General features: G+C 39.3%; 2 protein-coding genes across 14 annotated transcripts in view; one reads left to right on the top strand and one right to left on the bottom strand.

Annotated features, from left to right (window-relative positions):
• Positions 1 to 9,170, top strand: part of lrp1ab (low density lipoprotein receptor-related protein 1Ab) — a 141,215-nt gene extending 132,045 nt beyond the window's left edge. Inside the window, exons 79-90 of one of the 2 annotated variants that reach the window (XM_057829833.1) lie at positions 284 to 403; positions 544 to 720; positions 869 to 1,009; positions 1,110 to 1,283; positions 3,615 to 3,776; positions 3,852 to 4,023; positions 4,149 to 4,250; positions 4,379 to 4,449; positions 4,521 to 4,614; positions 4,698 to 4,736; positions 7,375 to 7,519; positions 7,590 to 9,170. In XM_057829833.1, the coding sequence (XP_057685816.1) occupies positions 284 to 403; positions 544 to 720; positions 869 to 1,009; positions 1,110 to 1,283; positions 3,615 to 3,776; positions 3,852 to 4,023; positions 4,149 to 4,250; positions 4,379 to 4,449; positions 4,521 to 4,614; positions 4,698 to 4,736; positions 7,375 to 7,519; positions 7,590 to 7,727 (1,535 nt within the window). In that variant the 3' untranslated portion in view covers positions 7,728 to 9,170. The remainder of the gene's footprint in view (positions 1 to 283; positions 404 to 543; positions 721 to 868; positions 1,010 to 1,109; positions 1,284 to 3,614; positions 3,777 to 3,851; positions 4,024 to 4,148; positions 4,251 to 4,378; positions 4,450 to 4,520; positions 4,615 to 4,697; positions 4,737 to 7,374; positions 7,520 to 7,589) is intronic. The other variant, XM_057829834.1, reaches the window with a different exon arrangement.
• The window catches only part of fmnl3 (formin-like 3), a 54,229-nt gene continuing 36,205 nt past the window's right edge, over positions 7,596 to 25,619 (bottom strand). For 4 of the 12 annotated variants that reach the window (XM_057829835.1, XM_057829844.1, XM_057829836.1 and 1 more), the window contains 11 exons: positions 24,881 to 24,985; positions 24,684 to 24,808; positions 24,056 to 24,258; positions 23,654 to 23,957; positions 23,504 to 23,584; positions 23,270 to 23,399; positions 22,933 to 23,093; positions 22,389 to 22,490; positions 17,397 to 17,489; positions 17,163 to 17,286; positions 11,870 to 15,523 (listed from right to left, as the gene is read on the bottom strand). In XM_057829835.1, the coding sequence (XP_057685818.1) occupies positions 15,354 to 15,523; positions 17,163 to 17,286; positions 17,397 to 17,489; positions 22,389 to 22,490; positions 22,933 to 23,093; positions 23,270 to 23,399; positions 23,504 to 23,584; positions 23,654 to 23,957; positions 24,056 to 24,258; positions 24,684 to 24,808; positions 24,881 to 24,985 (1,598 nt within the window). In that variant the 3' untranslated portion in view covers positions 11,870 to 15,353. The other 8 variants (XM_057829837.1, XM_057829845.1, XM_057829840.1 and 5 more) reach the window with 6 other exon arrangements.

Genomic DNA, 25,619 nt, shown 5'->3' with positions numbered 1-25,619 from the left:
AAAACATTACAATGATTAACAGGTCCATGTTGATAGTGGCATTGCATTGATCTAGTTTTGAGATCAGCAATAGTTGAAGATAGAGATTGAGAGATTAATTTCAACTCTATTATGATGGAGTAAAACGACAACACAATAGTAGTCGGTAAAGTTTGCTCACTTTAAAGGAGTATATGCCAGAATGCAATATTGTGTGGGTTTTGAAAGAGTTGATCATTCCCAGCTCCAAATAAGCAATGTACTGTATACTGTACAAGTAGTATAACATATTTTCACTCCCTAGGTTTGGCAGTAGACTACTTCAACGAACGTCTTTACTGGGCGGACGCAAAGCTGTCGGTGATTGGAAGTGTTCGCCTGGATGGCTCAGATCCAGTCATTGCTGTCTCTGGCATCAAAAACAGTTGGGTACTCTCATTAATATGAGAGTCATGAATGCCTTTCTTAATAGAAAGGCACTCATGAAATGAAAATAGAAGGAGGACTCTAGGAGTCAATAAAAGTTTGGCAACATTAATTTTTTCCCCTTTTCTTCATTTCCAGACCTGTCCCATCCGTTTAGCATTGATATCTTTGAGGACTACATATATGGAGTGACGTTAGTCAATAATTTTGTTTTCCGGGTCAACAAGTTTGGAAAAGGCACCATGGAGACGCTTACTACAGGCATCAACCATGCTACTGACATCGTCTTGTACCACCGGTACAAGCAGCCAGAAGGTGAGTCGCATACATATTCAGAAAACTACTGTGACGGGTTGCCGCCTTATAACCTTTGAGGCAACAACAATCATACTTCATCCTGTACTTTATGATGTCCATGTCAATTATGGAAAATTCTCTGTTTGTATTCACACTTCTTTCTTAGTGACGAACCCATGTGACAGGAAGAAGTGTGAATGGCTGTGTCTGCTCAGCCCCAGCGGACCAGTGTGCACCTGCCCCAACAACTACATTGCTGACAATGGCACGTGTGTGGAGAGGTCAGGCCCTACCCAGTCGCCGTTCTGTAAGTCTACATTCCTACATGCACGCTTGCTTTTATGAATATCCATAAGAAGAAATGGATAATAAACCTCAACTAACTGCCTACCTTTTCCTCTTCACAGCACCACCGTCAGGTCCCTGTGAGATCCAGTGTTTGAACGGAGGAAGCTGCTTCCTCAACGCTCGACAGGTAGCCAAGTGTCGCTGTCAGCCCAGCTACACCGGAGAGAGATGCGAGATCAACCAGTGCAGGGATTACTGCAAGAACGGTGGCACCTGCACCGCATCTCACACAGGTAAAGCGCATAGGCGGAGTTTGGCTTTTGGGGCGGGGGGGGCACATCATGGTGATGACCCCGAAATGTAGTGTCAGCAATAAAATTAACTTACAAGAATATTTATAATCATAAATTGACAATAAGTGTTTTTTTTGTTTCCCATCATTGTTGAGGGGAATTCTAAATCAGGCTGCTCAGGCAATACTTTTCGCGAAGATTGTCATCCATTGAATATGGTATGCCTGCCGGTGTCATGCCAATGTAGTTACCCCAGTCAAAAATTGTATCCCCTGGGTGGAGCCATATGACGGTAGATTTGCATTTGAACACTTAATTTTTCATTGAAAAAGTTTTCTATGATTGAAGCAATCCTTTTTTGTGTTTGTGCCATATTATGATTAGGACATTTGTGTCTAAATCATTCAATCCCCCCAAAAAGTTGCTTCAATCAAAAAAATATTTTCGTTCATAGAAAAACCATTTTAAAAAAAAGTTTTTTTTTCCAAAATTAAAAAAAAAATTATATGCAAAGCAAATGACCATCTACGGTGCTCGAGAAATAATTTTGACCCATTATAAAAATATATATTTTTGATTTCATTCGTTTTTGTTGCAGTTTTATTGCTTTTCGACTTTTATATATATATATATAGGAAAGTCAATTACATGTAGGGCTGCAGCTATCGAATATTTTAGTAATCGAGTAATCAACTGAAAATCCTATCAATTAATCGAGTAATCGGATACATTTTTTAGGTAAAGAGCAATTAAAAATATACATGAGAAAACAAGACATTTCATCTAATATCGAACCATTTTCAGTCAATCAATGTCTTTATTTTTGGTGTACATTGTTGAAAACAGCCAACAATTGCCTCTCAGATGTGACTAGAATAAAAAAAAAGACCAATTCACTGCTTTCACTCCAAAAACTTTTAGATCTTATAAAGATATACAGTATATATATAATATATATATATATATATATATATATATATATATATATATATATATATATATATATATATATATATATATATATACACATATACATATATACATATACGTATGTGTATATATGTATATATGTGTATATATGTATATATGTGTATATATGTATGTATATATGTATATATGTATATTTCTTACCTAAAAATGCATTACTCTTGATAACACACATCACTTAAAAGTTGTGTTTCAATTGAATTTCCATTTGTGTCAAGCCATTTTTAAATTCTAGTTAAGTTTTAAGTTAGTCTAAACTGTAAGTCCTGATAGGATTTTGAGTTTTTTGCAGTGTTCAAAATAAATGTATTGTAACATATCAGGTTATAACATGGCGGTGACATTTGCATGCGTTCCTGAATGCACCGCGTGACGTGCGGGGGTGAAGGAGGTGCGGGAGAGCGAGAGAAGTGCCTTCCTAATGTTGTTGTCGTTCCACAAGTTCGCAAAAAAGAAATAATTGCAACCTAATGAAGCGGGTGACTCTTTGTCAACGTTCCAGTATGATACCTGCTGTATTGGAGCACATTAGGGACCAGTGCTACTTGGTGTTTTATCCAGCAATGACTACCGAGCTAAAATTGACAGTTAGCTTCAACATATTTTCATTTTACACCCTCATCACTCTACAGCGCTATGTTTTCTCAGATTAAATAAAACCTGTGAGACACGTTAGCCACGCATCGACAGTGGTCTTAATAGAAACCTAGCCCTCCGCAGGGCTAACATTACGTGAGTGAGTGACAGTAACTTAATCTTATTTATTAGCGCTGAGAATTGTACTGTTTTAAGATGGCAGCTGTTTACTAACACAGCTGACTCTCATTTCGCATTTAGTTCAACATACATGTGATATCTATGAGACGCATCAGATGCTACCTGCTACCACCGTAACATCATGCGGGCTAGTTTTTCGCAACGTCGGCGTAGTTTGGAGCGGCTGTCGGCTGCAGAAAGGTTTTTTATTTTTTTTTATTGCGTCTTCCTCTACGCACGTGACATCAGCACGTTGTCCCACATTAAAAGTATGATGCTTAGAGCTGGCAAAATTAAACGATTCCTCGAGGTGAATAAAATTACTCGGATCAGTTTTTAAACTTGAGTTACTCGAGTTCCTCGAGTATTCGTTTCAGCTCTAATTACATGCAATGACACTTTTCGGACACCTGGGGGTGCCTGCAACCGCCCATAAAATCCGCTTAAGTTAAGACGAACTGGAAGGCCTGCCAGCGATCATTTGCCTGCAAGGGCAGCCAATGAGTTAAGATCGTCTGGTTGTAGACAAAGCAAGTACAATTGCTTCCATTCTATGGAAGTTGTTGTGAAGCAGTTTGTTTTTGACAGGTGCTCCGACATGCAGATGCCCGAAAGGTTTCACGGGCCCCAATTGCAACCTTCATACTTGTCAGAACTATTGCCAGAACGGAGGCAACTGCTCGGTCAACTTGGGTAATCAGCCTACCTGTAGCTGTCCGACAGAGTATCACGGAGATCAATGCCAGTACAGTAAGTGGACATACTCACATTCTGACTGCGTAGGTATTCCAGTATGAACTCCCACACTGCTGTGCTTTTCTACAGTTAAATGTGAAGGCTTCTGTGAGAATGGAGGAACGTGCTTGCAAACCTCAAACGGCACCAAAGTGTGCCAATGCTCCATTCATTACGTCGGACACCAGTGCGAAGTGGATAAATGTGTCTTCTGTGGCACGGGCCGCTGCTTGACGTCTTCCTCGGGAGAGGTCTCCTGCAGGTAAACACGATCTCGCAGGAGAGGAGTTAAACATGTAAAAATCACTTCGCCCAGCTTGTCTGTATTTTTTGTGTCCAAAATAGAAGACTTGATATTATTTGATATCTGTTTGTATGTGTATGTAGCTGTCCCAATGGTCAGACCCAACCCAGCTGCTATACCTGCTTAGACTATTGTGCCAATGGACAATGTACAGTTGACACTCGAACACTACTGCCCCAGTGCAAGTAAGACGAGTCACTTTCTCCAGACGCATATTTCTTTTCACCATGTCCAAATTTTGAAATTAATAAGTGTTAAGATAACACATGACTCCAAATATAGAGACTGTAGCCATTTTCCTCTCCACTTCCAGGTGTCCTGCAGCATGGAGAGGTTACAGGTGTGAAATAGCTTCATCAATGGATTCCTCCACGTCCACTGGAAGTGAGTCACACACTTCTTAGATAAAACGTGTACTTTGACTCTATTTGCTCAACAAGTTTGCTCTCGGCCAGGCACCGCTTCTGTCGTTGTCCCTGTGCTACTACTGCTCATACTAGCATTGCTGATAGTCGGCGCCATCATGTGGTACAGGCGGAGAATGCGAGGGTAAGCCTGCTTCTTCTTCCATTCTATTTGTTGTGTTTTAATCTTTCTCCATTTCCATCAACCATTTATTTCCTGTCTCTCAGGTCTCAATGGCCAGGAAAATCTCGATCTCAGTGTTCGCGGTAACATCACTGGGTTACATTATTCGCCAGTTCAGACATTACTAACCTCCCTCCCTCCCTCCCTCCCAAAATCAAGCTAGGTCATGCCGTACATCCATCCCTTTGCCTAGTCTGTTATGAATGTGTCGGTCCTTGCCTGCTTGTCGGGCCTAAAAATCCTAAAGGCGCATTTCGACCACAGGAACTTAACTTTTAAACTTGCATTGATGTACCAAATTGAGTTTTGCAGTCATTCCAGGCCATAAGACCATGTCAATCAAGGTAACACTCTCAAGGGTAACTTATTGGATGCATCGTAAAGTAAAAAAAAATGTCATGGATTAATGACATCATGGTTCTTTTTGCTGCTGTATAGACAAGTTTCCTGAGCGAAACATCTTGGAAAATTTCTGCTCCGAACTTCCGGTTTAGACAAAACATCACGAGTTGCGGTTGAAGTTAGCAGTGTGTTGACGAAGTCAAAATCAAATCAAAGGAACTCACTGATTCTCCAAAAATGGATTTAGCACAGCGTAAACGAGGGTCCGGGACTTTCTGTGCTGTGCGAACTCCTGGAAGCGCCTAAATATATGGTTTGAAGTGGAATGTTTTTATCACCGACCAGCTAAAAAGCACCACTGTGGATGTACCCTGCCATATACGCCTTACATCCGAAAGCAGCAGACGATATTTCAAGAATGAGGATGGCTTTTCTAAACTTGAAGGCTCCACCTAAAACATTATATGTTTGTTCTTATCACTTCGTTGATAAGAAATCTACCGAAGAACATCCTTTCCCAGAACTTTGGTTGTGTTGTTGTTGTAGTAGCAGCTACAGCAGCAGTAGTTGTAGTAAAAAAATTAGGGCTGTCAAACGATTAAAATTTTTAATCGAGTTAATCACAGCTTAAAAAATTAATTAATTGTAATTAATCGCAATTCAAACCATCTATAAAATATGCCATATTTTTCTGTAAATTATTGTTGGAATGGAAAGATAAGACACAAGACAGATATATACATTCAACGTACTGTACATAAGTTCTGTATTTGTTTATTATAATAATAAATCAAGATAACATTAACATTATTAACATTCTGTTAAAGCGATCCATGGATAGAAAGACTTGTAGTTCTTAAAAGATAAATGTTAGTACAAGTTATAGAAATTTTATATTGAAACCCCTCTTAATGTTTTCGTTTTAATAAAATTTGTAAAATTTTCAATCAAAAAATAAACTAGTAGCTCGCCATTGTTGATGCCAATAATTACTTACATAATGCTCATGGGTGCTGAAGCCTATAAAACCAGTTGCACCCAAGCGCTAGCAGAGGGCGACAAAACTCCGAAAAACACAAGTACACATTTCACTGTGTTGTCATTTTGATCTGAGCGTGGCATGTGCATTAATTGCGTCAAATATTTTAACGCGATTAATTTAAAAAATTAATTACCGCCCGTTAAGGCGATAATTTTGACAGCCCTAATAATTACACAATGCTTAAGGTGCTGAAACCCACAAAATCAGTCACACCTAAGCGCCAGCAGAGGGTGACAAAACACCCAAAAACACAAGTAACAAGTGGACATGACACTGTGCTGTCATTTTAATCTGTTTGAACGGGGCATGTTCGTTAAATGCGTCAAATATTTTAACGTGATTAATTTTAAAAATTAATTACCGCCCGTTAACGCGATAATTTTGACAGCCCTAAAAAAAATTATTAAACTTCATATTTACAATCATCATCGTAATCAATAGCAAAGGCAATAAGTCGTTTCACGCACCAGATTTTAGGTTTCATATTTTTAGAGAACATACCTTCTACAATACAGCGGCAGCATGACTACACGAACACCCGGGACCCGCGATACATGTACAGCCCGCAGTTTCGACATCTCCCTCCTTTGTTACCAGCACCCATGCTTTGTGGTATGGAGCATTGACATAATTCCCATGTTTCGTTTCCATCCACTGCCATAAAGTCAATAAAATACGATAATATTTTACTTGTGGTCACCCTTGGCCATTTCTTTGTTGTTTTCCCATGTCGAGATGGCAGAAGGATGCGGTATTTCAAAATAGTGTTTTTAGTGCGTGATGCCACTCCAGCGCCATTGCTGTCGATTTAAATGACGTGAAAATGGAAGTCGCGAGCAGAGAGCAGGAAGTAAAGTGGAAGTACCTCGGAAACTTGTCTATAAGTGTAGTACTATTGTGCTTATACTGAACACAATGTAGTATTCATAGCAACCAAGACAAAAAAAATCCTGGAATTTTAGGTGGAAATGCGACTTAAAAGTCTGTTGATTCTTATATGGAATTTGTTTTGTTTTCTTTCAATTTCTATTGTTGCCTCTTCATACTGCCCTATGTTGTACAGTACGTGTTAAGTTTTTATTATGTGAGCTTGCTTGTTCAAGTTGAACTGTATTTCAATGAACAATGATCACATGTAGTGTCCAGCATTCACTCCAATGCTGATGTGTTTTCTTCAGGTTTAATCACATGGGCCTTTTGTCAAAAAAAAAAAAAAGAAAAGCTCATTTGATAAACTTTGTGTCTTGATGTGTGGATTTTATGTCCCTTCCCTCCTGTTGCCCCCCTACTCCCTTTTTACTATTATGTGTTTATTTAGCTTCCATTGTTTGTTGCAGCGCCAAAGGCTTCCAGCACCACAGAATGACCAACGGCGCCATGAATGTGGAGATTGGTAACCCCGCCTACAAAATCTACGAGGGAGACCCTGACGATGACGCCGGGGAGCTCCTGGATTCAGACTTTGCTTTGGACCCAGAAAAAGTAAGAATAGAGCAGTGCTATTGTCCCACTATACTGCAAATGCGCTAAACGGTTCGTCCTTTTTCTGCAGCCCACAAACTTCACCAACCCTGTGTATGCCAGCCTCTACATGGGCGCCCACAACAGCAACAACTCGCTGGCCAGCACGGACGAAAAGAAGGAGCTCCTCTCCCAGGGCGACGAGAGCATGAGCGACCCCCTGGCGTAGAGCCACGCAACCCCTCTTAACTGTGTTGGCCCGGCTCGTGCCGAGCTCACAAACTCCCATATCTTATGCCTTTCCCACCGGAAAAGAAAAGCAACATAAAAAAAAAAAAAAAAGCAAATCGGGAACACTGTATAAAATGTATAAAATGAAGGACTACTTTTTTAAGTGATTGCAGTATTATATTTTGTTCTCTGACAACAAGAAAAAAAAAATCAGGTGATGAAAAAGGAACCATTTTACAGACATTTTCCTTTATTTGCCATGTTTTGCTCACCGTCTCGCAGCTCTTCCTCCTCTTTCATGCATTTAGCCACTACCTCTGTGCAAATGTAAAAGAAGAGAAACAAATGGAAATGGAACTTCTTTTTTTTTTTTTTTTTTTGTATGAAATGTATAGCAGGCAAAGAAAACAATATTGTTCCATCCCAGGAAACATGTCAAAGCAAATAAGTCCTTGTGTTGTGAACGAAAGGGCGTCCCTCTTTCAGATACAACCATGAGATGCTTTGTTTTTCCAGCTGCATCCGACATGTACTTGTAGATGTCTTGCTACATTCAAGTGATTGTCTTTTACCTCCTTGCACAGAGAAAAGTTAAATATATATTTGCATATAGATTATATATATATATACATGCATACACGCAAACCTATTAACAAAGTGTCTTCAAAATGTACCCAGGAACATCAGTAACAAATAGCAGTCTGTACTTTATAACAATTTTGGAAGTCATTTACAGTGAATGAGTGCATGTATGTCTGTGTGTGAATGCTGAATAATGATGATGATGATTGTAACGTTCCAGGTTGAAATGTCTGGGATAGACACCGTGGCCTTTGTTTACAGTAGGCGGCAAATTGTGTTGTAGAAAGTGACAGCAGAGTTCAGTGAGGGGGGAAAAAGACATTTAGCTGAGAATTGTTACTTTTATTCTCTTTTGAACACAACTGTACTTTGAGAAAAGGTCCGTATGTTTATGGCAGACTATTTTTTCCCCTGGTTATTACATGTAATTACATGGTCATGTCATTTAGGTTAATTCTCACAGTTGAGTGCATTCCCAGGATGGAGACTGATCAGCTTCCTGATAAACATTCCTTTGTTAAAGCCTTTGCTATGCTGCTAATGCTAACCATCTGTCCGTCTCAAGAATGTTGTTCTCGCTGCGGCGCGCTCAGCCGTGCTGCTTTATTCTGAGTTTGTGAGCCCTAACCTGCCATATAATTGGTGCTCACCACTCAAACACAAGGTACATTCTAAAGGAAAGTGGGTTCACCCCTCATTTTAATTTTTTTTTTTTTTTTTAAACATCTGACCGCATAAAATTTAGAACCATCATTTGGTTGGCATAAACTCACATGGATACTTATGGTTCTGATTGTTTTGTATGATTCTGTTTGTTTTTGATATAAGAAATTAAATGGATTTTTATAGTAGAAATCGATATTGGCTCATGTCTGTTATTTTGGGTTGGAACTTATTTACCATGTAAAATATGTAAATACAGTGGTATTAAAATGTGAACCTTTTAGAATTTCTAACATTTCTGCATAAAATCATCAAATGTGATCTGATCTTTGTCAAAATCACACAGATGTAAAAATGGTGTCTGCTATAACTAAAACCACCCAAACATTGGTTTTCATATTTTAATGAGGATTGCATGCAAACAATGACAGAAGGCACGGGGGGGTAGTGGACCCTCTGCCTAAGGAGACTTAAAGAGCAATTGAAACCAATTTTTACAGATGTTTGCTCAATCACTGATGAGTGGTTTAAAGCTGCCGAGCCCACTATAAAACACACACCTGGTAAGAATTGTCTTGATGAGAAGCATTGTCTGATGTGCATCATGGCTCAGTCAAAAGAGCTGTCTGAAGACCTGCCATCGAGGATTGTTGATTTGTATAAAGCTGGGAAAGGACACAAAACCATCTCTAAAAGTCTGGATGTTCATCAATTGACAGTCAGAGAAGTTGTCTACAAACGGAGAGAGTTTGGCACTGTTGGTTCTCTCCCAAGGAGTGGCCGTCCACCAAAGATGACGCCAAGAGTTCAGCGCAGAATACTCAGAGAGATAAAAAAAAAAGAACTCTAGAGTGTCTGCTAAAGACTTAAAGAAATCACTGGCACAGTCCAAAAATTCTGTGCACACATCAACTATATGTAAAACTATGGCCAAGAATGGTGTTCATGGGAGGACTCCACAGAGGAAGCCGCTGCTGCCTAACAAAAACATTGTTGCTTGTTTAATGTTCGCAAAAAGGCATTTGGACACTCCACAAAAGTTTTGTCAAAATATTTTGTGGACTGATTAAACCAAAGTTGAATTGTTTGGAAGCAACACACAACGTCATGTGTGGAGGAAAAATGGAACAGCTCACCAACATCCCCTCATCCCCACTGTGAAGCATGGTGGAGGGAGCATCATGATTTGGGGCTGTTTTTTCTGCCTCAGGGCAAGGACAACTTGGAATCATCAATGGAACAATGAATTCAAAACTTTATCAGGATGTTTTGCAGGAAAACCTGAGGCCGTCTGTCAAAGCTAAAAAGAGGATTGATGCAACAAGACAGTGATCCAAAACACAGAAGTAAATCAAACTTCAGAATGGTTTCAGAAGAACAAAATATGCGTTCTGGAGTGGCTAAGTCAATGTCCAGACTTGAACCCCATTGAGATGCTGTGGCATGACCTAAAGACAGCGAATAATGCCAGACATCCCTGGAATCTGAATGAACTACAGCAGTTTTGTAGAGAAGAATGGACCAAGATTAGTCCTGATCGATGTGCCAGACTGATCTCCAGCTACAGGAAGCTTCTGGTTGAAGTTATTGCTGGGTGGGGCCAAAAAAATATCAAATGTGATGGTTCACTTACTTATTTTTCCCCTTTCTGTCATTTTTTAAATACTATCCTCATTAAAAAATGAAAACCGCTGAATGTTTGGGTGGTTTTAATTAAAGCACTGTTTTTTTTTCCATCAGTGATTTTGACAAAGATCAGATCACATTTAATGGTGATTTTATGCAGAAATGTGAGAAATTCTAAAAGGTTCAGATACTTTTTCATACCACTGTATAGTGAAATAGAAGCTAACCTTTAAAAAATTGAAATGTACATGAGGTTTTACATAATTCATCTTGTTTATTACACAAAAAAATGATCAGTCCTCTAGTAATTGTCTCAATTTGATTGTACATGAAAAGATTCAGATTTATATAATCGGAGGAATTAGTGTAAAAATGTCCACTCCATCTCTCCTGAGATAAAGCCATTGAAAAACTGGAAAACATCCTTCATCCTTCTGTCAGCATGTTGGCTGAAAAAAAGTCCACCAGGAATCTTCTACATATTTCTCAAGTGAGACTGTGTGGCAGAAACTGGTTACGAACAGACAAGGCACATGCGTGACCCTCAAAGCAAGAGGCACTATTTTTGCATCCTGCTACATTCGGAAATAACTGCACTTTTTCCATATTGATTCAGAATCATAAAGCTACTATTATAGTCCAAGGCAATAGAAATACATTCTTAAAAGGTGTAAAATACCATACAAATATTAAACCATAACACTGTTTACACCAAAGGCACATAATGAAGCAAAACAATTGTTTTGTTTAGAGCCCAGGTATACAGTATACAAACTGGCAATAATAATAAGACACGGCTTCATGTGAGGGGGCCCCCAAACGTCTCATGCAATGTCATTGTAGTAAGTGTATGACGTTTTTCCTGCCATTGCATCCATGTCCAGTTACAAGGCTGAAATTGCATCAGCCCACCTGTGCTGCGTGCGGCATCCTCTCACTGGCCTACTCATAGCATACACAGTCTTGAAGTGAACCATCCTTTGTGTTTCGCTTCACTTAAAGTGGCTGTAAAAAAGGCCTCCATAAATAAATAAATTACCCAGCTAAAAGAAGGCCTCTGTCCTCATCCCCACCTCCTCAACCTTTATTTTCAGTCTTTGTAATGCGCAGCCTCAGGGTCGAGATGGACTGTGGGCAACATTGCCTGGAGGGTTATAACAAGGGAAAGGGGGTCAGGGGAGGGTGTTGAATCAGTGGTTTAGGGTCTCTTCCAACCGTTCCGGATCAAGGCATCGGCTCGCAGGTAAGGCTGGTTTCTCAGATCTGTGAGTAGAGGGAGGAGTGGGCGGACAAATGTTAGATGAGACACAGGTCGAAGATCAAAACGAAATAAATTTGATACATTGCTTGTTGATTGCTTGCTGTATAAGGGAATATTGTCAAATCCCTAAAGCTTTGTATGTCAACTGACTGTATTCACAATGTCAGCTGAAATTCTAAGCTTTGAGGAATAAAACAAAAAAGTAGTCATCTGTGAACATTGGTAAGACTCATGATTGCAGTTACAGTACAATGGTCAACAGGCTCATTGTTGCACGACAAAATTCATGTATTCATTTCTGTAAAGGCTTTTTTAACAACACCCACCGGCCATAATGTTATCGCTAATGGGATCTAATATCCAAATGCATTAGAGCTGAAACGAATACTCGAGCAGCTTGAGTAACTCCAGTTTAAAAACTGATCCGAGTAATTTTATTCACCTCGAGGAATCGTTTAATTTTGCCAGCTCTAAGCATCACGTTTTGCCCGGACTACTTTTAATGCGGGACAACGCGCTGACGTCACGAGCGTAGAGGAAGAAGCAATTAAAAGAAAAAAAAAACTTACTGCAGCTGACAGCCGCTACAAACTACGCCGACGTTGCTAAAAACTACACCCGCATGATGCTAGTGTGGTAGCAGGTCTCATAGATATCGCATGCATTTAGGACTAGATGCGAAATGACAGACTCGGCCGCGTCTGGGCAGCGTTAGTAAACAACCGCCATCTTTCAGCAGTAGACTCCTCATTGTTAATAAATATAACATTACTGTCACTCGCTCACGTAACGTTAGCCCTTCGGAGGGCTAGGTTTCTATTGATTATGACCACTGTCGATGCGTGGCTAACGTGTCTTACATACAGGTGTTATTTAATCTATAAAAACACAGTGCTGTAGAGTGATGAGGGTGTAAAATTAAAACATAATAAAGCTAACTGTCAGTTTTAGCTCAGTAGTCATTGCTGAATAAAACACCAAGTAGCAGTGGTCCCTAAAGTGCTCCAATACAGCAGGTATCATACATTTATTTTGAACACTGTAAAAACTCTAAATCCTATCAGTACTTACAGTTTAGACTAACTTAACACTTAACTAGAACTTAAAAATAGCTTGACACAAATGGAAATTAAATTGAAACACTTGGGAAAAACACGTAGCTTTCAAGTGATGTGTGTTATCAAGCGTAATTATTTTTAGGTAAGAAATATATATATTTTTTCTAATAAGATCTAGAAGTTTTTTGAGTGAAAGCAGTGAATTTTTTTTTCGAGTCACATTTGAGATGCAATTGTTGGCTGTTTTCAACAATGTACATCGAAAATAAAGACATTGATTGACTGAAAATGGTTCAATATTGGATTAAATGTCTTTTTTTCTCATGTATATTTATAATTGCTCTTTACCTAAAAAAAATGTTTTATCCGATTAATCGATAGAATTTTCAGTCCATTACTCGATTACTAAAATATACGATAGCTGCAGCCCTAAATTGCATATTCCGCTCCTTCCTATTTTATTTACAATATATTATTTACAATACATTAGTGCTTGACTTATGTTTTTGGATAAGAGCTATCGCTTAGCTGGTTTCGAGTTAGGAGCAAAAATATTAAATCGTAGACTTCACCATCAGTTGACAAGACAGCTCCCACAAACATTGCGTCACGCCTTCCCGTTGGGGGCCGATCAAGGCAGAGCATTTGGCTTTCACTGTGATAAACGCAAACACACGCTGCGTTCAAACACTGGATTTAGGTGGAAAAAGGACGTGAGAAAAGTTTTACTGCATACAAGCAGGCAGGAGTGTCTCAAGAGTGAGTTGGTCGAAGATTCAAGGTAATTATTATATAAAATATCCCCTTGCATGCACTGTGAAACGTTGTGGAAAAAAATTTGCGTAACTTTAGCTTGAAATATTTACGTAAAATGAACGATAACTGCCTGTTTTGTTGCTTTTAATCGAGAATCTAGACTGTTCGATGTTTATATCTATAGAAATTCTGGAATGTACGCATTTATTTACATGAATTTTCAACTTAAAAAGCTCCTTGTTTTGTGATGGCCGCCACGTCGGATTTACACAATAGCGTAATTTTAGTTCAAAATATTTACGTAAAATGAATGTGATATTTGCCCGTTTTTTTTGTTTGTTTGTTTTGTTTTAACCAAGAATCTAGACTGTTCTATGTTCATGTCTATAGAAATTGCAGGATATATGCATTTATTTACACAAATTTTCAACTTAAAAAGCTCTTTGTTTTGTGATGGCCGCCAAGTTGTATCAATACACAGTAGCGTAAAGTTTACATTCAAATGATCAGGTAATTTTCGGTCAACTGCCCGTTTTGGGGCAAAAAAAGTAGTAATTTAGATTTAGACATTTCTGCGTCCATACAATTTTATTTCTCCGCCTTTTACATGTTTTATTATACGTAACATTTCAATCTAAAAATGATGAAGGACAGAGAGCCGGCAAGACGTGCCTCCGTGCTGAGGCAATAGTAACATCGGAATTCCAACCAAAATAAGTTGTGATTGTGTATAGAAAAATGCAAATTTTGCTTTCGTTGAGTAAAAATAAGATGATTCTGCATGCTTTCCTCGAGTATTAAATTTCTGATGTGAAAATTGAGTGATTTATTAGCTGTTGAAAACTTGCATTAAATAAATGCAAAATTTAGTTGCAATTTCGGGCAAAAATATATGTTAAATATTGCTATTGATCCTGAAAATGAAGGTGATTATCTCTGCATTTGGTGATTCTTGTGCATCTAGCGTAAAATTTGAGAATTTTATAACAAGTTTTGTTATACTTGTATAAAAAATAATAATAGGACTTTATTTGGAAATGGCTTTGAGTTTTTTTTTTTTTTTTTTATGTCGCTGGTCATGGAGACTCAAATATGCCTAAGAGAGGTGCTTGGTTTGGTTTTAGGTCGCTAGCGTCTTTGGTTTTGAAAATATTTGAATTTTATGTTTTTGAAAACAGGCCCCCCTACGGATCGGCCCCGAGCCCCGTGTTCCGTCAACAGATAGTGAAGTCACGTCTATGATTAAACTTCACAATACTGTATAATTTTTGCTTTTAAATAATTTAGCATTTTACCGGATTTGCTACCATTGATAACCATGGACGTCCAATTTATTTGGAGAGGGAGGGCTAGCACTTAATCCTTCTGTATTAAATTGGATTGTATAAATAAATCTACCTCTTTGAGTAAAGAGCAAAGTTGCGGCCGCTCGGCATATTTCTATTATCGTGGCTCTATGTAGTGCAATTAGAGCCTGTTGACCAGACAACACCGCAGGCAACAGTTAGCACGGGACACAATGTAGTTTGATGACTGACAGTTGAATAACACTGGACAACATGCAACATATAGGAGTTGGTGATGATGATGATGATGGTGGTGATGGTGCGAGAGGTATTGGGATCCTTTGAAAGAAATTTGAAGACTGGAGTTTTTCTTCCCCAGTGTAACAAATTGCCTATGAATCGGTGTTGTGTAAAAGCAAATCGAAATTCTGTGAAGTGGATTTTGTTTGCGCGAGGCTAAAGCAGCTGACACCACTGGAGCAGCACACGTTGGGACAGATTTGAGCCAGGCTAACCTTTCTTACCCTTGTTAAGGAAATACTGTCAATTATCTTCATTTCGGCTGGAAGGATGGGACAACAAACAATGGATGATTGGGGAAAGAAGAGTCACATGTTAGCGGGTAAACCAACACCAAACAGGTTAGTCTCGTGAACCAAAGCACTGCGGGTAAAACCTATGAGCCAAACCTCTTCATGTAACTAATGTAATGCTGTTTTCACTTCACGCGGTGATTCCTTAATGAAAGTGTTATCTTTACTTGTACTAAGAGTGCCTCGCTTATTTTGCACATGTTGACATGTGCTTCCCGCAAAGAGGTTTGGCTGACTCCTATCACCTGATAGGAGTCTTTTCAAGTTAAACACAAACAAAATGACGGCCCAAGTTAGTGCACGCTGGCTGTGGGATGGAGTGATGGGGATCATGCCGCATGCAAAGTGAAGGTTGGGAGGGGGACGCATAGGAGAGACACCTGGACGACCTTGGCGTTAAAGGGGGAGGGGCTAGCAGTTGGCGTCTTCGCAGAGGTTGGCTTCACAGAAGAAACGTGAGCCGCGTTTAGCCGTGCGGGCTGTGAAGGGCACGCTCTTCAGTACTGGGGAGGAGGAGAAGGAGGAGGAGGAAGAGTAAGAGTGGGAGAGAGAACATGGTCTTTATCAGGAGGGAGCGCCGAACACTGGAACACATTCACACAGCATTAGGAGATTGTCATGACAGCTGCGTTTTGGCTGGACGGAGGATGCCAAACTTTTCCCTCAATGAAAAGTTTCGCTGGACAGGAGAACATTCGTTAGGCCAGCTTCACTTAAGTACATTTCAAGCGCTGATTAATGATCAACTAGAAAACGCAAGTTAGTGAATGCATTACAACCCTGAGGCTGTTACTGGGCTCTTTCTCAAAGTAGAAAACTCCCACGTGGAAAGTGGACCTTATTCAGTGAATTTGTTAACAACGTTATTTAGCTCGTTCACTGCCATTGGCGACGATAGACGTCCAATCCGTTTTAACTTAGCGATTATTTCAAGACAGAATGTAAACATTTTACATGTGTTTATTGTTAGTTTTACACAATTCTCATCTCAACAATGTTTAAAGTGACCAGAATTATCAACTGATGTCATCGTTGGAAGAGTTGTCTAACTGTCTAGCTAAAGCGGAGGGTGATGGCAGAAAAATTATAAATACCAGTAACATGATATTAATAAATAAATAAATGAATCAATATGAAACAAAATGTACAAGCTGCCTCACTAGCTTGTGAATGTCACTGATGTAAAACTTGTTTAAAAAAAAGCAGGAGGGTAAAAAAATAAAACAAAAGTTACGTTTTTATTCGGTCCGGTTCGGTTGCTTCGGTCCTTATACCAAGGTGATCCTGGATTTTGCTACCCAAACCTATGTCTCACAGAATTCCCACTGTTCCCTAACTGTGCTAAGCCCTTTTTTTGTGCCAAGTTTGCTCATGACCTTAGCAGTTAACCCATTTGCTGCGCCAGTCGTTAATAGTTGTTCAATCTATTTTAACACGGAGGGCTAACAAGTGATCATTCAAGGGTGCGTGTCATGGTCACACTGGATTCCAGATGCGATGGTGTGGACACCACATAGCACAATGTGCATTTCAAAGGAGCTGAACAACGAATGACCACGGTGGTCCCGGGCCCGCGACGGGACCTCACGGAGGTGCGATCTGGCCCACCTGTGATGATGTCCTCGATGGTGCCGTCCTTGCCCTCGTACACGGGCCGGTGGTCTTTGGCCTGACGCTTACGCAGCTCAGCAATGAGCTCTTGTTGCTGATGCCTCTTTTTCTGGGCCTGAACCTGAAGAGCAACCGGCATAATGCTTTGTTTGTAGCGCTTCTCTTTGCCTTTTGAACACACCAGTCCTTCCTTCATTTAAAAATGCTAAGTGGCATGTGCTTGGACTGCACCTTAGGGTCTTGCTGTTTAGCCTCTTGAGCCAGTAACTTTTCTCTCATGGCTTCTTCCTGCTTTTTCCTTAGTTCGTTGTCCTCCACGGCATCCTAAATAGAAGGAGAAGAGCAGCTGTCAGCATCAAGAAATAAAAGTCAATGCAGTTGCCTGCCTTCATCTGGAGCATAAACAATGTGCCTCTTTGGAAAGTTTCTGCTAACCTTTATACGTTTCCTTTGACTTAAGGTAAAAGTGATTTTTTCTTTTGTTCATTTGTGAATTTCTAGTCTTACAATTATAATTTTTTTTATCATGGCGTAAGTCCTACTCTATAAAACTGTAATTCTTAATGAACAGCAATCCCCCCTCCGTCACTGGTCCTGGGTTCAAAGTGCTGCATTTTTATTTTTTTTGTACTGTATTACTTTTTGATCTGCTTCCTGTTTATTTCACATGGTATTCACTAGTGTGCTTGGTAGAGATGTCCCGATCGAGCCGATCACGTAAGTTTCAAAGTATCGGAATCGGCAAAAAAATATCGGCCATGCCTTTTTTTAATATATATATATATATATATATGTATATATATATATATATATTTTTTTTTTTAATTAAATCGTTTTCTAAATGTATTTAACGTTGCAGACATAATATGTTACACTCATCCAGAGTCTTTAGTTTAGGCTTAAGGTACCGACACCGGCAATAATTAATTTTTATAAACTGTATCGCGTTAAATATTTAACGCAATTAACGCATGCATTGCATTGTCGCGTGCAATCTGTAACAGCGACATTTTACCCATTTAGAGAGATAAAAGGCAACGTAAAATGAGTTGAATGCATTTTGGCAGCCCTTGGAACCTTTTTTTAATAGGCTTAAGCCTTACAATCCCTCTCCCTACGATTAGAATTATCATGGGAAGCAATGTGGGGAAGCAAGGTAGTAATTGATGTTTGACTTAACACCTTATGTTATTTCCCAACGAAGAGAAGATATATCCATTGGTAGCACTACGCACAGTCATGGGTCCACTTTCCATCATGCATTTGGGTTGAATGGCTGCAGTATCATTTACTGAAAGCTCAACAAATACACTAGATGGCAATATTTAGTCACAATTTACAAAGTCAAAAGTCTTTCTATCCGTGGATCCCTCTCACAGAATGAATGTTAAATATGTAAATGCCATCTTGAGGATTTATTGTCATAACAAATACAGTACTTATGTACTGTATGTTGAATGTATATATTTGTCCGAGTTTTATTCATTTTTTTCTTAATGCATTGCCAAAATGTATATGATCGGGAAAAAATATCGGGAATGATTGGAATTGAATCGGGAGCAAAAAAAAAGCAATCGGATCGGGAAATATCGGGATCGGCAGATACTCAAACTAAAACGATCGGGATCGGATCGGGAGCAAAAAACCATGATCGGAACAACCCTAGTGCTTGGTATTGTATATTTGACTCAAGAAGGATGTATTAAGGATGTCTCAGCTCAGACTGACTTTAATGCCCGAAAAAAGGTGCGGCTGTAGGTTTCCGTTAAAAAGTACATCTTTAAATAGAATTACTAAAGGGAATCTGCAATTGTAGGAGACATTAATAAATTATTTTGGTGCTGCAACGATTAATCGATTAACTTCGAATCAAATGTTGCTGCTTTGAGTATTTGTTTAATTATAGAGTGATGTTGTAATGGTTTGTTTTGAGTGTTTGCATTTAGTTTTACTCATTTGGGTGGATACACTGTCCTCTAGCCACATTGTGTAGCAACAGTGAATAGTGACATAGCCCATTTAATACGGCTGAATCCAGCTGCTCCCTGTTAAGACCAACATAAAGTAAGTTTTTGTTTGAGCTGATATGTTTTTAATGTATTCGTAATTTAGTTTATAGGTATATTTAGCCGTTTTTTGTGGGAATTTGGGTAACACTTTGTAATAACTATTAATTATAATCATTATATCATTAGTAAACTCTTAATTAATGATTTTTTGTTGACTTGTTCAGTGTTTGTTAACAGTTTGTTAAGCATTTATAATGATGCTTTATGGAATAGATGACTTGTTAACTGTATGTTAAGCATTTATAATGAAGCCTTATGAAATAATTACTTGTTAACTGCATGTCAATCATTTATACATTTGCCTTGTAAATCAGTGCTATACCATTAACAAGCTGCTAAATAATGACCTTTTAAGTTTCGGTGTATAGTTTATGTTATTGGGACGTTATTCAAAGTTATAACTACTCCCCATTTCTTAATGGTTAGTATATGAGGAATAAGTGCAACTTTATAATAACATCCCAATTGCATACATAAGCTTGTAAGTAATACTTAATATATTAACTCACAGTTCACAGATCATTTGTTAATGGTTTGCTAACCATCTACTAAACTTTGAAGAACAGCAAATAGGCTGAACAAGTTGAAGGTACAGAAATTTAATGTGATATTTAAAAATATCAAATTTTTGTACCTCGAGATTGTTCCACCCATAGGCCTTTCTGTGTGCTGTACTTTACCAAAGAAACACCACGGATGAAATGTTAAACATTTTGTTCAATGCATAGAAACACACATGCTAACCCTATAAGCCCATAAGGCATTATAATACATGCTTAACAAATTGTTAACAACCACTGAACAAGTCAACAATAAATCATTTATTTACAGTTTAGTAATGATATACTAAATAGTTATAACAGATAGTTATTATAAAGTGTTACCAGAATATGTGTTTGAACGATTTGTTAAGAGCATTGTATAAAAACGTTAGCATTTCATTGCATTTAAGCTAGTGGACTTTTGCTAGGGAAGTTAGCGATTTTTTTCTTTTGTTGTAATTAGATCCTCATTTATTTATTTATTTTTTATACCGTTTGAAAATTTTATTTTGAATTCGCATTTAATGCTCTTTTGAAAGTGCAATGTTTGAAGAAACACTTGGGAATTTTATTTTGCATTCGCATTTAATGCTCTTTTAACAGTGCGATCTCAGTGAGGCTTTGTTCTACATCTCCTAAAATTTATTCTGCAACGCATTAAATGTTCCTAACCTAATTACTCGAACTGACGAGTTGATAGAATATTCGACTACTAAAATAATCGATAGCTGCAGCCCTAAATTATTTGATTGGGCCAAAGAGAAGAGCCTTGTTTAACAAGAAAGCCAAATTTTAATAAAACATTGCTGAGTACAGCATATGTAATAAGGCTTCAAAATGTGGAAAAATAAGGCTGCCTTGTCTTGTCAGCATTTCTAGTTACTGAGCTCAAATCACCCTTCGCTCAAGTGCCAATTGTCTGTCAGTAAATTAGGTCCATGTCTGTTCACAAGTAGCTTGTTTCCTATTTTTACACAACTCATCCAAAATGCAAGCAAGGCTTGTGAACAAACACACACATGATCAGAAGCATCTTCCTCGCCTCCAAATTTTCAGCATTAATGAGCTCAAGAAAGATATATGTCGCAGACGTCGTTGTGATCTCGTCTACAGTGGAGCCTCCTCCACCGTTGTCTCTTAGGGCCACATTTTACATACATCTAGCTGCTACCTTCATAAGTAACACGAGAAACTCAGCGGTGTTATAGAGACTGTTATTTATTCGCTGATATCTCGATATAACGCTAGAAATACAGCTGGTAGTTGGCGGGATTGTAGCCGACTAGAACACATTAAGTGTGGGCTAATGCTGCATGACCCATCCCTTGTCAGATGCCGGCTGTTCTTTAGGCAATATTACACTAAGCCCAAGTAACATAAAACACATAAACACATGAGAGAGATAAATTTGGGGGCTAAAACTTGTTGGCAAAACTAGATGCCAAAGTAATCGAGGAAGTTGCAATTGTGCCGCTTAGCTTTTCTACAGCAGGAGGCATGGGCAAAAAAGCAGAGTTCTAGGTGACTTCACCTTGTACCCTGTTTAGGCCCGCCAAAAAAAATCTTGCTGAATGAAGAGAAAGAAAAGAGATTCTTGCTTTAACTTAGCAATTTAGCACTAAATTGCTCTGAGCCTGTGCACGTTTTCAACACTTATCTTTAAACATATTTCATGTATTTAGAAACAAATCATCAAATTGACTGCACAGTCCCTTTAATGTATGCTGCGAGATGTTTTTTAGCAAATGGTCTAGCTGTCTATTGTGTCTATTTAATGTGTCTAAAAACTTTTTAAACAACTAAATGCTATAAAAAACATGACATGTGTGTACCCAATTACTTGTACATCGCAGACTTTACCTATTGGGCTGTCTGGTATGTAATATATAGGGAGGATTGCTCTGTGCTTGTTTATATAGGGTATACGGTTCTATACTTTTTTTAAAAAATTGAAATAAAACATTGTTACACAATGTTTCAAGGGTGAAACTATCAAGCGCCTTTGTGTACATTCATTTATGGTTATCATGGCCTTTTGCTTGAATTATTGCTCCCTTAAGAGATTACATTGTAGTTAACATCTGAGATAACATCCTTTTCTGAAAAGCTCTGCTAAATGTAGTTCAGGGTTACATTAAGGAACCTTGCCTCAGCAATTTTAGAATTTGAACAAACTTCCTTCAAAGTCTTGCTGGGACACTTCCGCAGCAAAAAATGTAATCCGAAGAAGCACAAAGACTAAAGATCTTGCTTTATCGGAGACTTTGGACACACATGTACACAAAGGTCCTTGTGCTGCACATTTCCGTAAGCAGATGCCATAAATCTGAAGTGAGAACAATGTGAGGAAGTGTGCTGTGTGACGGGGCGGCACGAAGCCGCGCGCCACTGGAGAGGAGGATTGGACGAGAGGGAAGAAGCAGTCTAAACAGCACAGCTGCAGCTCAACACTCAGACCCAGCTGGTCTTTCCTGTTATTTGGCCTCAGATTGCGCACCACGTCCTGTGGCAAAGGGGCGGCCAAAATTCTGCCCTGCCCATCGGGAGGAACTTCCTTCATGAGTGCAGGGGTTAAGCCAGACGTATAAGATGCTACTCATGCATGTTGTCACCTTGTAGGCCTTGATGAACCGCACAAACACAGGGAAGAACACGGAGGGTGGAGTGGTCTTGGCACTCTCTCCAAAGTAGTTGACCACATTATTGAAGGCTTCCTAGAATCAGAACGAGAACATTAACATCTCGTCTACCAGGGTAAACCCCAACATACCAAGCTGGGGGAGGATACAATAAAGAATAAAAAATAAAAATGATAATAAATCACAAATAACTATGTATGGTGCAAGTTAGCGAAAACAGGCATCTAAGGCAAGGGTCTCCAACCTATTCCGCAAAGGCCTGCTGTGGGTAATTTGTGACAATTGGCATCGAGGAGCTGGATATGTGACGAGTATAATTGTACAAATTGAATCTCCCACGTGAAAGGTTGTGATTTAAATGAAAAAACATGGAATTATTAGGAATACATTTTCGGCAACATGCACAACATTTTAATTGGGAACTTGCAGCCTAAAGAGCCACTAGGCAGCCGTTCTTCCTGTGAATTTTTGTGTCCTCCAAGTAGTTGTTTATGGTAACCATTGCGGCGTCCACTACCTCTGCTGTTTTGGCATCCCTCTGTAGCTTCTCCAGCTGGGCTTCACTGGCTTGGACAAAGCCCTTAAGGACCGAGTGGTCATGGAGGCTACATTCTCTCCGGATAAGCTCCATGCCTTTTCCCAGCTCTCGCACATCCAGCAGAACGTTTTCCAGCGACACTTTGGGCAAAGCCAAGAGAATACGTTACTTTGAAAGCATTTTAAATTGCAAGGCAGTACCACATTCTAATAAGTGGACCTTTGTAGGAGTGGTTGGTGGGGTGTGTCTTCTTTTCTATATTTTTTGACACAACTTACTGTCTTTGTGTTCTTGCAACACAAAAATCTGCACCCACCTGCTGCAGCTTTATCCACAAAGTGCAGTTCATTGTAAAAGTTGGCCAACTCCGTATATTTTTCCTTCACAATAAGAGCTATGTAGTGGAGCAGCGTCATTTTCCGGTCTGTTGACTTGGTGTCCAGCAGCTGTGCAGCAAAATATATGAATCATAACATTCCGGTGACTGTAAACTTTGTAGGAAGATGATAAATGAGCACAAGTGCCTAAAAATGTCTGAAGTGTGACTCACCAGATCAAGACTTTGCAATTTGAAGCCATAAACGCAACCTCGCTTGCTGCTGTTCATATAATTGCCTAAGGCCAAGATGATCTGTAAATAAAACAGGGGAGTTAATGTGCCTCCACGTTGGTAAGTCATCGAGCATGGTATATAACGAACCTCCAGCATTCTTTTTAACTTTGGTGAGGATTTGACCGAGCCGGAAGCAGCGATGATCGCGTTGAGTTGCGGCGTGAGCATGCTGATGTTGTCGGTGAAATTCCCGACAAAGGTGATTATGTTCATCCTCTGTGTGAGCCTTTCGATCTTGCTGAACAAAAGCATGAAGCGGTCCTCCTCGGCCAGCTGGTCCAGCGGACGCCGCTCCCGTTCATACTGGCGCAGTAGCTTGACCTCGGCCTCGGTGGGCAGGAAGCGCATCAGACACTCCACAAAGTCCACAGGTAAGGCTTTTAGGTCAAACCTGCAAGAGTAGTAGGTAACATGGATGGGTTAAAAAATAGTTTTGAGTTATTTTTAAAGAAGAATTAAAAAAGAAAATGAAATACTATTTTTAAATACTTTTCTATTGCTTTACAGATCTCCTCTGTGGTTTTGTTGGCCTTCCTCAGCGTGATGGCCAAGTTCTTGGAGCGATTGGTGTCTAGCAGCGTTACTTTGTTGACAATCTTCTGAGAAACTTTGCTTTTTGTGCATGACAGATCCAAAATAGGACCTTGTGCGCGGGTTTTAAAAAGCTCCTCAAACTTCTCCAGATCCAGTTCCTGCACAGAGGGAGTCATTTACAACACAAACTCCCAACCTCATTGGCTGCAAATGACGGTGACGACGAACCAGATTTGCTTTAAAATGAACTGTTTTTATATTGACCACACATTAAATTTGGTTAATTAACACTTATTTACCAGTGCTTTAATGTTACTTAATAGCTTAATAGCTCATTGGCTGCCATTGGACAGCGATAGATATCCAGTCCATATGGCCTTGGAAGGCTGGCAACAATCCAAACAACGATCGCTGCTAGCTAAGTCAAAATGGAATGGACGTCTATTTTCGTCAATGGCATTGAAACATGACCAGTCAATTATCCCAATACCAATGGATTTGATGTCTACTATCAATGACTATGGATGAGGTAATTGAAAAAGTTCACAGGTAATAATAATGTGAGTGAAATTAAGCATTTCACCTCTAGCACCCGTTCATCATCAATTTCATTAAAAACTGTGCCGTTGATCTGATTGGGCTTGAGGGCGGTCCAGTTAAAGACAGGGAGCCGAAACTTAGTCTTGATGGGCTTCTTGATCCTTATAGCTTCAAGAAAGTAAAAACACATCAACTTTGGCTCAACTAGCTGCAGAAAGGAGGACTCAGTAGTGTACTTACCTGAAAGACCGACACTCAAGATAACCGAAGGAGAAGCTTCAGGTAGAGGAGGAGCGAGAGGAAGAGGTGGTGGGGGCGGCGGCGGCGGAGTGGGTGCACTGTAGCCTAAAAAACAGAATGGCAACTAGAAATCCACACCATGAAAAAATGTGATTGTTAGAATGCACCATTAAAATGGGAAAAATGTAAAATAAATAAATAAATAAAAAACGTAAAAACAACTACATTTTCACTGTTGTTTTACAGAAACTGACTGTAATAGTATGTGTATCCGGTCTGATGGTAGTGACATACCTGCACTGCCTTTCTTAACCCTCTCCAACCGGGGTTTGAACCCACAATGTCACAGTGGCAGTCAAATGTGTTAACTACTGAGCCTGTCGCCTAGTCTGCCTTGAGCTGCCAGCACACTCTTTAAAGGTCTCAGGGAGTAAGGTTTTCCTCACCTTCTACAAGCCCAGCCCCTTAGCTCAGTAGTCAGCACGCTCGACTGCTAAAACGATAATGTGGGTTTAAATCCCGGTTATTACAGAAGAACAAGAAAATGACACGCAGTGGCTCGACCACGATCAAAACAGATTACATAAGGATGACGGTTTTCTAACATGATTTTCGGTCAAAATAGAAAAAAATCTAACGCAGAATTTATAGTTCCCGAAGCACTATACTGTTTACCATGTATATCAGTTTGCAATTCAGGCAACCACAGCCAGAATATCCAGTATTTTTCCGTAATTTT

Source organism: Corythoichthys intestinalis, chromosome 2, assembly GCF_030265065.1.
Source record: "Corythoichthys intestinalis isolate RoL2023-P3 chromosome 2, ASM3026506v1, whole genome shotgun sequence".
In the NCBI taxonomy this organism is placed as follows: Eukaryota; Metazoa; Chordata; class Actinopteri; order Syngnathiformes; family Syngnathidae; genus Corythoichthys; species Corythoichthys intestinalis.
This window is presented reverse-complemented; position numbering and strand designations above follow the sequence as displayed.